Source organism: Oncorhynchus masou, chromosome 5 (assembly GCF_036934945.1).
Source record: "Oncorhynchus masou masou isolate Uvic2021 chromosome 5, UVic_Omas_1.1, whole genome shotgun sequence".
NCBI classification, from domain to species: domain Eukaryota; kingdom Metazoa; phylum Chordata; class Actinopteri; order Salmoniformes; family Salmonidae; genus Oncorhynchus; species Oncorhynchus masou.
The window spans coordinates 11,415,397-11,431,748 of NC_088216.1; the positions used below are offsets into that span (position 1 = coordinate 11,415,397).

Consider the following 16,352-nt stretch of genomic DNA (forward strand, 5'->3'; position numbering starts at 1 on the left):
CATTAAAATGTATAAATGTGTTTCCCATTTTGGTATAAACCTTGACACTTCAAAGAATGAACCTCGGCTCCTTTAAGACCAAGCGAAACATTCGCGACATGAAATCTGGAAAAACTGGTGACGAACCCTCCCACCCTCCCTTGTCTTGCGACCAAAACTAGTTTCAAGACGACCGGGCGAAAATATTTCCCTTTCCCTTGAAGGAACGGATGATTGAGGCGTCAACTTCCCGACATTTCCTCCGACATCTCCCCTCTCTAGACAAAAGTTTGTGGATCCTCCAAGAGTTTGGGAAATACAGATTGATAGAAAGCCTCCTTTTTCTGTAGGTGGGAACTTTGAAAACATGGATTGGGGGACGGATCTTTGGGTAAGGACATATGCACTAGCTACAGTAACCTTAGCTACACAATAACAGCAAATTCCCCGGAGAAGGTGATTGTTTTTGCTGTCTCAAAAACAATACATGCCTTTGACATTGTTTTCAACTGTTAACTCTAACAAAGTTGATGACAACTCACGGCAAGTAGACTAAATTAGCTTGTAGCTTGAGGGCGGCTGTTATTTCGCAATGTTGCATACCTTGACCTCTTAAAGGTGATTTAGCTAGTTAGGCTTCTGTAATAGATCGATTTTTGTTGTTGTTGTTGAACAGCATCCGCATATAAACTAGTTACAACCCATATGATCATATTCAACGTATGAGCAAGTCATTGATGTTATAATAACATTGAGTTGGTTTGTAGAGATACTATTGAATTACTCGTGTTTTGTGCGTGCGGTGACGAGGTGTGAACTGTTAGTGAACCAACTCAGGTGAACCATATTGAACCAACTCAGGTGAACCATATTGAACCATGTTGTCAGGGGGTTATGGGCAGTCTGATCTCACCAGGGGAGAACTAGAATGGAGTTGGACACTGGTCTAAGGTCAGTTTTGAGATGATCCAACTCGTGGAGTGATGGTAGTGAACGTTGATCCTAGATCTGAATCAGACGGACAACAGGCCACAGGCCAGTCAGGCTTGTAAGTAGGGTTTCAGTCAGGTCACGCACTCTATGAAGAAAGTCTATGTCCTACGTGGCAAAACCCCATTCCCTATATACTTTTGACCAGGGTCCATGTTCACGAAGCATCTGAGTAGGAGTGCTGATCCAGGATCAGTTTGGCCTTTTTATTTAGACCCTGAATAATAAGAGGTGGAACCTGGACCCGGATCAGCAGAGCTACTCTGAGATGCTTTGTGAACATGGGCCCAGGGCCCATGGGGCTCTGGTCTAGTATATAGGGAATAGGAGGCCATTTGGGCTCTGGTCAAGTATGTAGGGAATAGGAGGCCACTTGGGTCCATGGGACTCTGGTCTAGTATGTAGGGAATAGGAGGCCATTTGGGTCCATGGGGAATAGGAGGCCATTTTGGGCCCATGGGGAGTAGGATGCCATTTTGGGCCCATGGAGAATCTGTGGCCATTTGGGCCCTGGTCTAGTATGTAGGGAATAGGAGGCCATTTGGGCCCTGGTCTAGTATGTAGGGAATAGGAGGCCATTTGGGCCCTGGTCTAGTATATTGGGAATAGGAGGCCACTTGGGCCCATGGGACTCTGGTCTAGTATATAGGGAATAGGAGGCCATTTGGGCTCTGGTCAAGTATGTAGGGAATAGGAGGCCACTTGGGCCCATGGGGCTCTGGTCAAGTATATAGGGAATAGGAGGCCACTTGGGCCCATGGGGCTCTGGTCTAGTATATAGGGAATAGGAGGCCACTTGGGCCCATGGGGCTCTGGTCTAGTATATAGGGAATAGGAGGCCATTTGGGCTCTGGTCAAGTATGTAGGGAATAGGAGACCACTTGGGCCCATGGGGCTCTGGTATAGTATATAGGGAATAGGAGGCCACTTGGGCCCATGGGGCTCTGGTCTAGTATATAGGGAATAGGAGGCCATTTGGGCTCTGGTCAAGTATGTAGGGAATAGGAGGCCACTTGGGTCCATGGGACTCTGGTCTAGTATGTAGGGAATAGGAGGCCATTTGGGTCCATGGGGAATAGGAGGCCATTTTGGGCCCATGGGGAGTAGGATGCCATTTTGGGCCCATGGAGAATCTGTGGCCATTTGGGCCCTGGTCTAGTATGTAGGGAATAGGAGGCCATTTGGGCCCTGGTCTAGTATGTAGGGAATAGGAGGCCATTTGGGCCCTGGTCTAGTATGTAGGGAATAGGAGGCCATTTGGGCCCTGGTCTAGTATATTGGGAATAGGAGGCCACTTGGGCCCATGGGACTCTGGTCTAGTATGTTGGGAATAGGAGGCCATTTGGGTCCATGGGGAATAGGAGGCCATTTTGGGCCCATGGGGAGTAGGATGCCAGTTTGGGCCCATGGAGAATCTGTGGCCATTTGGGCTCTGGTCTAGTATATAGGGAATAGGAGGCCATTTTCGGCTATAGGGAATAGGAGGCCATTTGGGCCCTGGTCTAGTATGTAGGGAATAGGAGGCCATTTGGGTCCATGGGGAATAGGAGGCCATTTGGGTCCATAGGGAATAGGAGGCCATTTGGGCCCTGGTCTAGTATGTAGGGAATAGGAGGCCATTTGGGCCCTGGTCTAGTATATTGGGAATAGGAGGCCATTTGAGTCCATGGGGCTCTGGTCTAGTATGTAGGGAATAGGAGGCCATTTGGGCTCTGGTCAAGTAAGTAGGGAATAGGAGGCCACTTGGGCCCATGGGACTCTGGTCTAGTATGTAGGGAATAGGAGGCCATTTGGGCTCTGGTCAAGTATGTAGGGAATAGAAGGCCACTTGGGCCCATGGGACTCTGGTCTAGTATGTAGGGAATAGGAGGCCATTTTGGGCCCATGGGGAGTAGGAGGCCATTTTGGGCCCATGGGTAATATGTGGCCATTTGGGCCCTGGTCTAGTATATAGGGCATAGGAGGCCATATTCGGCCATAGGGAATAGGAGGCCATTTGGGCCCTGGTCTAGTATGTAGGGAATAGGAGGCCATTTGGGTCCATGGGGAATAGGAGGCCATTTTGGGCCCATGGGGAGTAGGAGGCCATTTTGGGCCCATGGGGAATCTGTGGCCATTTGGGCCCTGGTCTAGTATATAGGGAATAGGAGGCCATTTGGGCCCTGGTCTAGTATGTAGGGAATAGGAGGCCATTTGGGTCCTGGTCTAGTATATTGGGAATAGGAGGCCATTTGGGTCCATGGGGCTCTGGTCTAGTATGTAGGGAATAGGAGGCCATTTGGGCTCTGTCAAGTATGTAGGGAATAGGAGACCATTTGGGCTCTGGTCTAGTATGTAGGGAATAGGAGGCCATTTTGGCCCATGGGGAATAGGAGGCCATTTGGGCTCTGGTCTAGTATATAGGGAATAGGAGGCCATTTGGGCCCATGGGGAATAGGAGGCCATTTGGCTCTATGGGGAATAGTATATAGGGAATAGGATGCCATTTTGGGCCCATGGGGAATAGGAGGCCATTTTGGGCCCATGGGGAATAGGAGGCCATTTTGGGCCCATGGGGAATAGGAGGCCATTTTGGGCCCATGTGGAATAGGAGGTCATTTTGGACCCATGGGGAATAGGAGGCCATTTTGGGCCCATGGGGAGTAGGAGGCCATTTGGGCTCTGGTCTAGTATGTAGGGAATAGGAGGCCATTTGGGCTCTGGTCTTGTATGTAGGGAATAGGAGGCCATTTGGGCCCATAGGGAATAGGAGGCCATTTGGGCTCTGGTCTAGTATGTAGGGAATAGGAGGCCATTTGGGTTCTGGTCTAGTATGTAGGGAATAGGAGGCCATTTGGGCCCTGGTCTAGTATATTGGGAATAGGAGGCCATTTGAGTCCATGGGGCTCTGGTCTAGTATGTAGGGAATAGGAGGCCATTTGGGCTCTGGTCAAGTAAGTAGGGAATAGGAGGCCACTTGGGCCCATGGGACTCTGGTCTAGTATGTAGGGAATAGGAGGCCATTTGGGCTCTGGTCAAGTATGTAGGGAATAGAAGGCCACTTGGGCCCATGGGACTCTGGTCTAGTATGTAGGGAATAGGAGGCCATTTTGGGCCCATGGGGAGTAGGAGGCCATTTTGGGCCCATGGGTAATATGTGGCCATTTGGGCCCTGGTCTAGTATATAGGGCATAGGAGGCCATTTTCGGCCATAGGGAATAGGAGGCCATTTGGGCCCTGGTCTAGTATGTAGGGAATAGGAGGCCATTTGGGTCCATGGGGAATAGGAGGCCATTTTGGGCCCATGGGGAGTAGGAGGCCATTTTGGGCCCATGGGGAATCTGTGGCCATTTGGGCCCTGGTCTAGTATATAGGGAATAGGAGGCCATTTGGGCCCTGGTCTAGTATGTAGGGAATAGGAGGCCATTTGGGTCCTGGTCTAGTATATTGGGAATAGGAGGCCATTTGGGTCCATGGGGCTCTGGTCTAGTATGTAGGGAATATGAGGCCATTTGGGCTCTGTCAAGTATGTAGGGAATAGGAGACCATTTGGGCTCTGGTCTAGTATGTAGGGAATAGGAGGCCATTTTGGCCCATGGGGAATAGGAGGCCATTTGGGCTCTGGTCTAGTATATAGGGAATAGGAGGCCATTTGGGCCCATGGGGAATAGGAGGCCATTTGGCTCTATGGGGAATAGTATATAGGGAATAGGATGCCATTTTGGGCCCATGGGGAATAGGAGGCCATTTTGGGCCCATGGGGAATAGGAGGCCATTTTGGGCCCATGGGGAATAGGAGGCCATTTTGGGCCCATGTGGAATAGGAGGTCATTTTGGACCCATGGGGAATAGGAGGCCATTTTGGGCCCATGGGGAGTAGGAGGCCATTTGGGCTCTGGTCTAGTATGTAGGGAATAGGAGGCCATTTGGGCTCTGGTCTAGTATGTAGGGAATAGGAGGCCATTTGGGCCCATAGGGAATAGGAGGCCATTTGGGCTCTGGTCTAGTATGTAGGGAATAGGAGGCCATTTGGGTTCTGGTCTAGTATGTAGGGAATAGGAGGCCATTTGGGCCCATGGGGAATCTGAGGCCATTTGGGCCCTGGTCTAGTATATAGGGAATAGGAGGCCATTTGGGCCCTGGTCTAGTATGTAGGGAATAGGAGGCCATTTGGGTCCTGGTCTAGTATATTGGGAATAGGAGGCCATTTGGGTCCATGGGGCTCTGGTCTAGTATGTAGGGAATAGGAGGCCATTTGGGCTCTCTCAAGTATGTAGGGAATAGGAGACCATTTGGGCTCTGGTCTAGTATATAGGGAATAGGAGGCCATTTTGGCCCATGGGGAATAGGAGGCCATTTGGGCTCTGGTCTAGTATATAGGGAATAGGAGGCCATTTGGCTCTATGGGGAATAGTATATAGGGAATAGGAGGCCATTTTGGGCCCATGGGGAATAGGAGGCCATTTTGGGCCCATGGGGAATAGGAGGCCATTTTGGGCCCATGGGGAATAGGAGGCCATTTTGGGCCCATGTGGAATAGGAGGCCATTTTGGACCCATGGGGAATAGGAGGCCATTTTGGGCCCATGGGGAGTAGGAGGCCATTTGGGCTCTGGTCTAGTATGTAGGGAATAGGAGGCCATTTGGGCCCATATGGAATAGGAGGCCATTTGGGCTCTGGTCTAGTATGTAGGGAATAGGAGGCCATTTGGGTTCTGGTCTAGTATGTAGGGAATAGGAGGCCATTTGGGCCCATGGGGAATCTGAGGCCATTTGGGCTCTGGTCTAGTATGTAGGGAATAGGAGGCCATTTGGGTCCATGGGGCTCTGGTCTAGTATGTAGGGAATAGGAGGCCATTTGGGCCCATGGGGAATCTGAGGCCATTTGGGCTCTGGTCTAGTATGTAGGGAATAGGAGGCCATTTGGGTCCATGGGGCTCTGGTCTAGTATGTAGGGAATAGGAGGCCATTTGGGCTCTGGTCTAGTATGTAGGGAATAGGAGGCCATTTAGGTCCATCGGGCTCTGGTTTAGTATGTAGGGAATAGGAGGCCATTTGGGCCCATGGGGCTCTGGTCTAGTATGTAGGGAATAGGAGGCCATTTGGGCTCTGTCAAGTATGTAGGGAATAGGAGACCATTTGGGCTCTGGTCTAGTATGTAGGGAATAGGAGGCCATTTGGGCCCATGGGGAATAGGAGGCCATTTGGCTCTATGGGGAATAGTATATAGGGAATAGGATGCCATTTTGGGCCCATGGGGAATAGGAGGCCATTTTGGGCCCATGGGGAATAGGAGGCCATTTTGGGCCCATGGGGAATAGGAGGCCATTTTGGGCCCATGGGGAATAGGAGGCCATTTTTGGCCCATGGGGAATAGGAGGCCATTTTGGGCCCATGTGGAATAGGAGGCCATTTTGGACCCATGGGGAATAGGAGGCCATTTTGGGCCCATGGGGAGTAGGAGGCCATTTGGGCTCTGGTCTAGTATGTAGGGAATAGGAGGCCATTTGGGCCCATATGGAATAGGAGGCCATTTGGGCTCTGGTCTAGTATGTAGGGAATAGGAGGCCATTTGGGTTCTGGTCTAGTATGTAGGGAATAGGAGGCCATTTGGGCCCATGGGGAATCTGAGGCCATTTGGGCTCTGGTCTAGTATGTAGGGAATAGGAGGCCATTTGGGTTCTGGTCTAGTATGTAGGGAATAGGAGGCCATTTGGGCCCATGGGGAATAGGAGGCCATTTGGGCTCTGGTCTAGTATGTAGGGAATAGGAGGCCATTTGGGCTCTGGTCTAGTATGTAGGGAATAGGAGGCCATTTAGGTCCATCGGGCTCTGGTTTAGTATGTAGGGAATAGGAGGCCATTTGGGCCCATGGGGCTCTGGTCTAGTATGTAGGGAATAGGAGGCCATTTTTGGCTCTAGTGTGTAGGGAATAGGAGGCCATTTTTGGCTCTAGTGTGTAGGGAATAGGAGGCCATTTGGGCTCTAGTGTGTAGGGAATAGGAGGCCATTTGGGCTCTGGTATGTAGGGAATGGGAGGCCATTTCAGTTCTGGTCTAGTATTTAGGGAATAGAAGGCCGTTTGGGCCCATGGGTTTTGTTCTAGTATGTAGGGAATAGGAGGCCATTTGGGCTCTAGTGTGTAGGGAATAGGAGGCCATTTGGGCTCTGGTCTAGTATTTAGGGAATAGGAGGCCATTTTTGGCTCTAGTGTGTAGGGAATAGGAGGCCATTTTTGGCTCTAGTGTGTAGGGAATAGGAGGCCATTTGGGCTCTAGTGTGTAGGGAATAGGAGGCCATTTGGGCTCTAGTGTGTAGGGAATAGGAGGCCATTTGGGCTCTAGTGTGTAGGGAATAGGAGGCCATTTGGGCTCTAGTGTGTAGGGAATAGGAGGCCATTTGGGCTCTAGTGTGTAGGGAATAGGAGGCCATTTGGGCTCTAGTGTGTAGGGAATAGGAGGCCATTTGGGCTCTAGTGTGTAGGGAATAGGAGGCCATTTGGGCTCTAGTGTGTAGGGAATAGGAGGCCATTTGGGCCCTGGTGTGTAGGGAATAGGAGGCCATTTGGGCTCTAGTGTGTAGGTAATAGGAGGCCATTTGGGCTCTAGTGTGTAGGGAATAGGAGGCCATTTTTGGCTCTAGTGTGTAGGGAATAGGAGGCCATTTGGGCTCTAGTGTGTAGGGAATAGGAGGCCATTTGGGCTCTAGTGTGTAGGGAATAGGAGGCCATTTGGGCTCTAGTGTGTAGGGAATAGGAGGCCATTTGGGCTCTAGTGTGTAGGGAATAGGAGCCCATTTGGGCTCTAGTGTGTAGGGAATAGGAGGCCATTTGGGCTCTAGTGTGTAGGGAATAGGAGGCCATTTGGGCCCTGGTGTGTAGGGAATAGGAGGCCATTTGGGCTCTAGTGTGTAGGGAATAGGAGGCCATTTGGGCTCTAGTGTGTAGGGAATAGGAGGCCATTTGGACATAAATTCTCCCATCAGCCCTATTAGTTATTCTCTCTTAAAGGGGTACTTCAGGATTTTGTCATTTAGGCCCTTTCTCTACATCCCCAGAGTCAGATGAACTTATGGATCCCATTCTTCTGTGTGAAGTGTGAGGGACGTTGGAGGCAGTTTAGCGAGCCAATGTTAACACCCATGGTCTTCCAGTCATTGCTCTAATCCTAGTTAGTAATTACGTTTCTTAGCAACTTCCTTCAAACTTCATGCGGTGACACAAACATGATATCCATGAGGACATCTGACTCTGGGGAGGTAGATAAAGGGATTCATTGCCAAAATCCCGAAGTACCCCTTTAATCCTTTAAATGGACAGGGACTCTTCTGATAGGTGGACTCTCCTGGCTGATAGGTGGACTCTCCTGGCTGATAGGTGGACTCTCCTGGCTGATAGGTGGACTCTCCTGGCTGATAGGTGGACTCTCCTGGCTGATAGGTGGACTCTCCTGGCTGATAGGTGGACTCTCCTGGCTGATAGGTGGACTCTCCTGGCTGATAGGTGGACTCTCCTGGCTGATAGGTGGACTCTCCTGGCTGATAGGTGGACTCTCCTGGCTGATAGGTGGACTCTCCTGGCTGATAGGTGGACTCTCCTGGCTGATGGTTGGACTCAGTGTTATGATGATGATGTCATCATGTTCTTTCTCTCCTCCTTTCCCCATTCTCTCTCTGCTGCTCTTTCGTCTCTCCCCTCTCCCCCTTCTCTCCTTCCTCCTCTCTCCCTCTCCTCTCCTCTCTCTCTCTCTCCTCTTCCTCCTCTCTTCTCCCCCCCTCTCCTCTCCTCCTCTCTCCTCTCCCCCTTCTCTCCTTCCTCCTCTCTCCCTCTCCTCTCCTCTCTCTCCTCTTCCTCCCTCTCCTCTCTTCTCCCCCCCTCTCCTCTCCTCCTCTCTCTCCTCTCCCCCTTCTCTTCTTCCTCCTCTCCTCTCTTCTCCCCCTCTCTCCTCTCTCCTCTCCTCCTTCCTCTCTCTCCTCTCCCCCTTCTCTTCTTCCTCCTCTCCTCTCTCCTCTCCTCCTCTCTCTCTCTCTCTCTCTCTCTCTCCTCTCCCCCTCTCCTCTTCCTCCTCTCCTCTCTCTCTTCTCCCCCTCTCTCCTCATCTCTCTCTCGTTCTCTCTCCCTACCTCTCTCTCTCTCTGTCCTGGTTCAGATACAGTATTGAGGACATGACTGTAGTAAATGTGTCCTGAGTAATGTTGTCCCTCAGGTTACATCATTGCTCTGGTAGGTGGAATCTATGGAATCTAACCCTGTCTAGTTGTGTTAGATCACTGATAGGAGAGAGGAAAGGAAATAAGGTTGCATGTTTAAGTCTCTCCAACGGGCTGGGCTGTTGTTCTGAATCCCCTGCAGCTGGAACCTGACCAGGTCTGCGTTCCAAATTTGGCACTATATTCCCTATATGCTAGTGCACTACTTTTGACCAGAGCCGAGGTAGTGCACTGTATAGGGAAAAGGGTGCGATTTAGGACGTAACCCAAACCTCAGCTACAACGGAACCCACGGAACACAACGGAACACAACGGAACACAACAGAACAGGGGCAGGGTTCCAAGTTCCAACACATGATGACCAGGGGGATTATCCTGTGGCAGCGTCTTATTGGGGACAAGCAGTCAGACTGGGGGTTGAACCAGAGACCTTAATGTTACAGGGCCAGTGTAGAGAAAGACCGGCGCCACTAAGGTCTGGACCTCTTATCAGAGCAGAGGCAGCAGTAGTCTCCAGACAGAGGTTACACTAGGTGTATATCAGCAGTAGTCTCCAGACAGAGGTTACACTAGGTGTATATCAGCAGTAGTCTCCAGACAGAGGTTACACTAGGTGGATATCAACAGTAGTCTCCAGACAGAGGTTACACTGGGTGTATATCAACAGTAGTCTCCAGACAGAGGTTACACTAGGTGTATATCAGCAGTAGTCTCCAGACAGAGGTTACACTAGGTGTATATCAACAGTATTCTCCAGACAGAGGTTATACTAGGTGTATATCAGCATTAGTCTCCAGACAGAGGTTACACTAGGTGTATATCAACAGTAGTCTCCAGACAGAGGTTACACTAGGTGTATATCAGCAGTAGTCTCCAGACAGAGGTTACAATAGGTGGATATCAACAGTAGTCTCCAGACAGAGGTTACACTGGGTGTATATCAACAGTAGTCTCCAGACAGAGGTTACACTAGGTGTATATCAACAGTAGTCTCCAGACAGAGGTTACACTGGGTGTATATCAACAGTAGTCTCCAGACAGAGGTTATACTAGGTTTGACCCAATAAGTGGCTTCTCTCTCTCCTTTCTCTCACCTTCTCTCTCTCACTTTTTCTCTTTCTCTCTCGCTCGTCCCCTCCCTCTGTCTCGCCCCCCTGTCTCCCGTTCCCTCTCCCTACCTCTCTCTGTCCTGGTTCAGATACAGTATTGAGGACATGGCTGTAGTAAATGTGTTCTGTATAATCACCTCTATTCAGATCATTAGCTCTGTTTAGTACATGGCTACATCCCAAATGGCACTATATTCCCTACATAGTGCACTACTTTAGACCAGAACCCTAGTGGGCCTGGTTAGTAGTAGGGTACTACTTTAGACCAGAACCCTAGTGGGCCTGGTTAGTAGTAGGGTACTACTTTAGACCAGAACCCTAGTGGGCCTGGTTAGTAGTAGGGTACTACTTTAGACCAGACCCCTAGTGGGCCTGGTTAGTAGTAGGGGATGCAGCCTCTGTGTCTCTGAGGAGAGTCTATCTGTGTCTCTGAGGAGAGTCTATCTGTGTCTCTGAGGAGAGTCAATCTGTGTCTCTGAGGAGAGTCTATCTGTGTCTCTGAGGAGAGTCTATCTGTGTCTCTGAGGAGAGTCTATCTGTGTCTCTGAGGAGAGTCTATCTGTGTCTCTGAGGAGCGTATATCTGTGTCTCTGAGGAGCGTATATCTGTGTCTCTGAGGAGCGTCTATCTGTGTCTCTGAGGAGCGTCTATCTGTGTCTCTGAGGAGCGTCTATCTGTGTCTCTGAGGAGCGTCTATCTGTGAGGAGCGTCTATCTGTGTCTCTGAGGAGCGTCTATCTGTGTCTCTGAGGAGAGTCTATCTGTGTCTCTGAGGAGAGTCTATCTGTGTCTCTGAGGAGAGTATATCTGTGTCTCTGAGGAGCATCTATCTGTGTCTCTGATGAGAGTCTATCTGTGAGGAGCGTCTATCTGTGTCTCTGAGGAGAGTCTATCTGTGTCTCTGAGGAGAGTCTATCTGTGTCTCTGAGGAGAGTATATCTGTGTCTCTGAGGAGAGTATATCTGTGTCTCTGAGGAGCGTCTATCTGTGTCTCTGAGGAGTGTCTATCTGTGTCTCTGAGGAGCGTCTATCTGTGTCTCTGAGGAGCGTCTATCTGTGTCTCTGAGGAGAGTCTATCTGTGTCTCTGAGGAGCGTCTATCTGTGAGGAGAGTCTCTGTGTCTCTGAGGAGAGTCTATCTGTGTCTCTGAGGAGCGTCTATCTGTGTCTCTGAGGAGCGTCTATCTGTGTCTCTGAGGAGAGTCTCTGTGTCTCTGAGGAGCGTCTATCTGTGTCTCTGAGGAGCGTCTATCTGTGTCTCTGAGGAGCGTCTATCTGTGTCTCTGAGGAGCGTCTATCTGTTTCTCTGAGGAGCGTCTATCTGTGTCTCTGAGGAGAGTATATCTGTGAGGAGAGTCTCTGTGTCTCTGTCACCATGGACTTCAGACACAGAGATCCCTACATAGTGAGTGAGTCAGAGTGTGTGAGTGAGAGTGAATTCAACCCAGCCCGTAGATACCTACATAGTGAGTGAGTCAGAGTGTGAGAGTGAGAGTGAACTCAACCCAGCCCGTAGATACCTACATAGTGAGTGAGTCAGAGTATGTGAGTGAGAGTGAGAGTGAACTCAACCCAGCCCGTAGATACCTACATAGTGAGTGAGTCAGAGTGTGTGAGTGAGAGTGAATTCAACCCAGCCCGTAGATACCTACATAGTGAGTGAGTCAGAGTGTGAGTGAGAGTGAATTCAACCCAGCCCGTAGATACCTACATAGTGAGTGAGTCAGAGTGAGAGTGAATTCAACCCAGCCCGTAGATACCTACATAGTGAGTGAGTCAGAGTGTGTGAGTCAGAGTGAACTGAACCCAGCCCGTAGATACCTACATAGTGAGTGAGTCAGAGTGTGAGAGTGAACTGAACCCAGCCCGTAGATACCTACATAGTGAGTGAGTCAGAGTGTGTGAGTGAGAGTGAATTCAACCCAGCCCGTAGATACCTACATAGTGAGTGAGTCAGAGTGTGTGAGTGAGAGTGAATTCAACCCAGCCCGTAGATACCTACATAGTGAGTGAGTCAGAGTATGTGAGTGAGTGTGAGAGTGAACTCAACCCAGCCCGTAGATACCTACATAGTGAGTGAGTCAGAGTGTGTGAGTGAGAGTGAGAGTGAATTCAACCCAGCCCGTAGATACCTACATAGTGAGTGAGTCACCGTGTGTGTGAGTGAGAGTGAACTGAACCCAGCCCGTAGATAGCAGATCGTCTGTCAGACAGAGAGCCGTGTTGGATACATAGTGGAGTGGGTATACCTGTACAACTGGCTGCTGTATTGACTTAAGAGGAGCAGTGTTCCTGTAACTAGTAGTTATATTACCACTAGAGGAGTGTGTTATATCAGTAACTAGTAGTTATATTACTACTGTATAGAGGAGTGTGTTATATCAGTAACTAGTAGTTATATTACCACTAGAGGAGTGTGTTATATCAGTAACTAGTAGTTATATTACCACTAGAGGAGTGTGTTGTATCAGTAACTAGTAGTTATATTACCACTAGAGGAGTGTGTTATATCAGTAACTAGTAGTTATATTACTACTAGAGGAGTGTGTTATATCAGTAACTAGTAGTTATATTACTACTGTATAGAGGAGTGTGTTATATCAGTAACTAGTAGTTATATTACCACTAGAGGAGTGTGTTATATCAGTAACTAGTAGTTATATTACTACTAGAGGAGTGTGTTATATCAGTAACTAGTAGTTATATTACTACTGTATAGAGGAGTGTGTTATATCAGTAACTAGTAGTTATATTACTACTGTATAGAGGAGTGTGTTATATCAGTAACTAGTAGTTATATTACTACTGTATAGAGGAGTGTGTTATATCAGTAACTAGTAGTTATATTACTACTGTATAGAGGAGTGTGTTGTATCAGTAACTAGTAGTTATATTACTACTGTATAGAGGAGTGTGTTATATCAGTAACTAGTAGTTATATTACTACTAGAGGAGTGTGTTATATCAGTAACTAGTAGTTATATTACTACTGTATAGAGGAGTGTGTTATATCAGTAACTAGTAGTTATATTACTACTAGAGGAGTGTGTTATATCAGTAACTAGTAGTTATATTACTACTGTATAGAGGAGTGTGTTATATCAGTAACTAGTAGTTATATTACTACTGTATAGAGGAGTGTGTTATATCAGTAACTAGTAGTTATATTACTACTAGAGGAGTGTGTTATATCAGTAACTAGTAGTTATATTACCACTAGAGGAGTGTGTTATATCAGTAACTAGTAGTTATATTACTACTAGAGGAGTGTGTTATATCAGTAACTAGTAGTTATATTACCACTGTATAGAGGAGTGTGTTATATCAGTAACTAGTAGTTATATTACCACTAGAGGAGTGTGTTATATCAGTAACTAGTAGTTATATTACTACTAGAGGAGTGTGTTATATCAGTAACTAGTAGTTATATTACCACTGTATAGAGGAGTGTGTTATATCAGTAACTAGTAGTTATATTACCACTAGAGGAGTGTGTTATATCAGTAACTAGTAGTTATATTACTACTGTATAGAGGAGTGTGTTATATCAGTAACTAGTAGTTATATTACTACTGTATAGAGGAGTGTGTTATATCAGTAACTAGTAGTTATATTACCACTAGAGGAGTGTGTTATATCAGTAACTAGTAGTTATATTACCACTAGAGGAGTGTGTTATATCAGTAACTAGTAGTTATATTACTACTGTATAGAGGAGTGTGTTATATCAGTAACTAGTAGTTATATTACCACTAGAGGAGTGTGTTATATCAGTAACTAGTAGTTATATTACCACTAGAGGAGTGTGTTATATCAGTAACTAGTAGTTATATTACTACTGTATAGAGGAGTGTGTTATATCAGTAACTAGTAGTTATATTACCACTAGAGGAGTGTGTTATATCAGTAACTAGTAGTTATATTACCACTAGAGGAGTGTGTTGTATCAGTAACTAGTAGTTATATTACCACTAGAGGAGTGTGTTATATCAGTAACTAGTAGTTATATTACTACTGTATAGAGGAGTGTGTTGTATCAGTAACTAGTAGTTATATTACTACTAGAGGAGTGTGTTGTATCAGTAACTAGTAGTTATATTACCACTAGAGGAGTGTGTTGTATCAGTAACTAGTAGTTATATTACTACTAGAGGAGTGTGTTATATCAGTAACTAGTAGTTATATTACCACTGTATAGAGGAGTGTGTTATATCAGTAACTAGTAGTTATATTACCACTAGAGGAGTGTGTTATATCAGTAACTAGTAGTTATATTACTACTGTATAGAGGAGTGTGTTATATCAGTAACTAGTAGTTATATTACTACTGTATAGAGGAGTGTGTTATATCAGTAACTAGTAGTTATATTACTACTAGAGGATTGTGTTATATCAGTAACTAGTAGTTATATTACTACTGTATAGAGGAGTGTGTTATATCAGTAACTAGTAGTTATATTACCACTAGAGGAGTGTGTTATATCAGTAACTAGTAGTTATATTACTACTAGAGGAGTGTGTTATATCAGTAACTAGTAGTTATATTACTACTAGAGGAGTGTGTTATATCAGTAACTAGTAGTTATATTACCACTAGAGGAGTGTGTTATATCAGTAACTAGTAGTTATATTACTACTGTATAGAGGAGTGTGTTATATCAGTAACTAGTAGTTATATTACTACTGTATAGAGGAGTGTGTTGTATCAGTAACTAGTAGTTATATTACTACTGTATAGAGGAGTGTGTTATATCAGTAACTAGTAGTTATATTACCACTAGAGGAGTGTGTTATATCAGTAACTAGTAGTTATATTACCACTAGAGGAGTGTGTTATATCAGTAACTAGTAGTTATATTACCACTAGAGGAGTGTGTTATATCAGTAACTAGTAGTTATATTACTACTGTATAGAGGAGTGTGTTATATCAGTAACTAGTAGTTATATTACTACTGTATAGAGGAGTGTGTTATATCAGTAACTAGTAGTTATATTACTACTGTATAGAGGAGTGTGTTATATCAGTAACTAGTAGTTATATTACCACTGTATAGAGGAGTGTGTTATATCAGTAACTAGTAGTTATATTACCACTGTATAGAGGAGTGTGTTATATCAGTAACTAGTAGTTATATTACCACTGTATAGAGGAGTGTGTTATATCAGTAACTAGTAGTTATATTACTACTGTATAGAGGAGTGTGTTATATCAGTAACTAGTAGTTATATTACCACTAGAGGAGTGTGTTATATCAGTAACTAGTAGTTATATTACTACTAGAGGAGTGTGTTATATCAGTAACTAGTAGTTATATTACTACTGTATAGAGGAGTGTGTTATATCAGTAACTAGTAGTTATATTACTACTGTATAGAGGAGTGTGTTGTATCAGTAACTAGTAGTTATATTACTACTGTATAGAGGAGTGTGTTATATCAGTAACTAGTAGTTATATTACCACTAGAGGAGTGTGTTATATCAGTAACTAGTAGTTATATTACCACTAGAGGAGTGTGTTATATCAGTAACTAGTAGTTATATTACCACTAGAGGAGTGTGTTATATCAGTAACTAGTAGTTATATTACTACTGTATAGAGGAGTGTGTTATATCAGTAACTAGTAGTTATATTACTACTGTATAGAGGAGTGTGTTATATCAGTAACTAGTAGTTATATTACTACTGTATAGAGGAGTGTGTTATATCAGTAACTAGTAGTTATATTACCACTGTATAGAGGAGTGTGTTATATCAGTAACTAGTAGTTATATTACCACTGTATAGAGGAGTGTGTTATATCAGTAACTAGTAGTTATATTACCACTGTATAGAGGAGTGTGTTATATCAGTAACTAGTAGTTATATTACTACTGTATAGAGGAGTGTGTTATATCAGTAACTAGTAGTTATATTACTACTGTATAGAGGAGTGTGTTATATCAGTAACTAGTAGTTATATTACCACTAGAGGAGTGTGTTATATCAGTAACTAGTAGTTATATTACTACTAGAGGAGTGTGTTATATCAGTAACTAGTAGTTATATTACTACTGTATAGAGGAGTGTGTTGTATCAGTAACTAGTAGT

At 45.7% G+C, this 16,352-nt stretch overlaps 1 protein-coding gene across 5 annotated transcripts in view; it reads left to right on the plus strand.

The window, feature by feature from the left end:
* Positions 1-120: 120 nt before the first annotated feature.
* Positions 121-16,352, plus strand: part of LOC135532981 (cdc42-interacting protein 4 homolog) — a 117,750-nt gene continuing 101,518 nt past the window's right edge. For 3 of the 5 annotated variants that reach the window (XM_064960402.1, XM_064960412.1, XM_064960416.1), the window contains exon 1: positions 121-370. In XM_064960402.1, the coding sequence (XP_064816474.1) occupies positions 347-370 (24 nt within the window). In that variant the 5' untranslated portion in view covers positions 121-346. The remainder of the gene's footprint in view (positions 371-16,352) is intronic. The other 2 variants (XM_064960395.1, XM_064960406.1) reach the window with 2 other exon arrangements.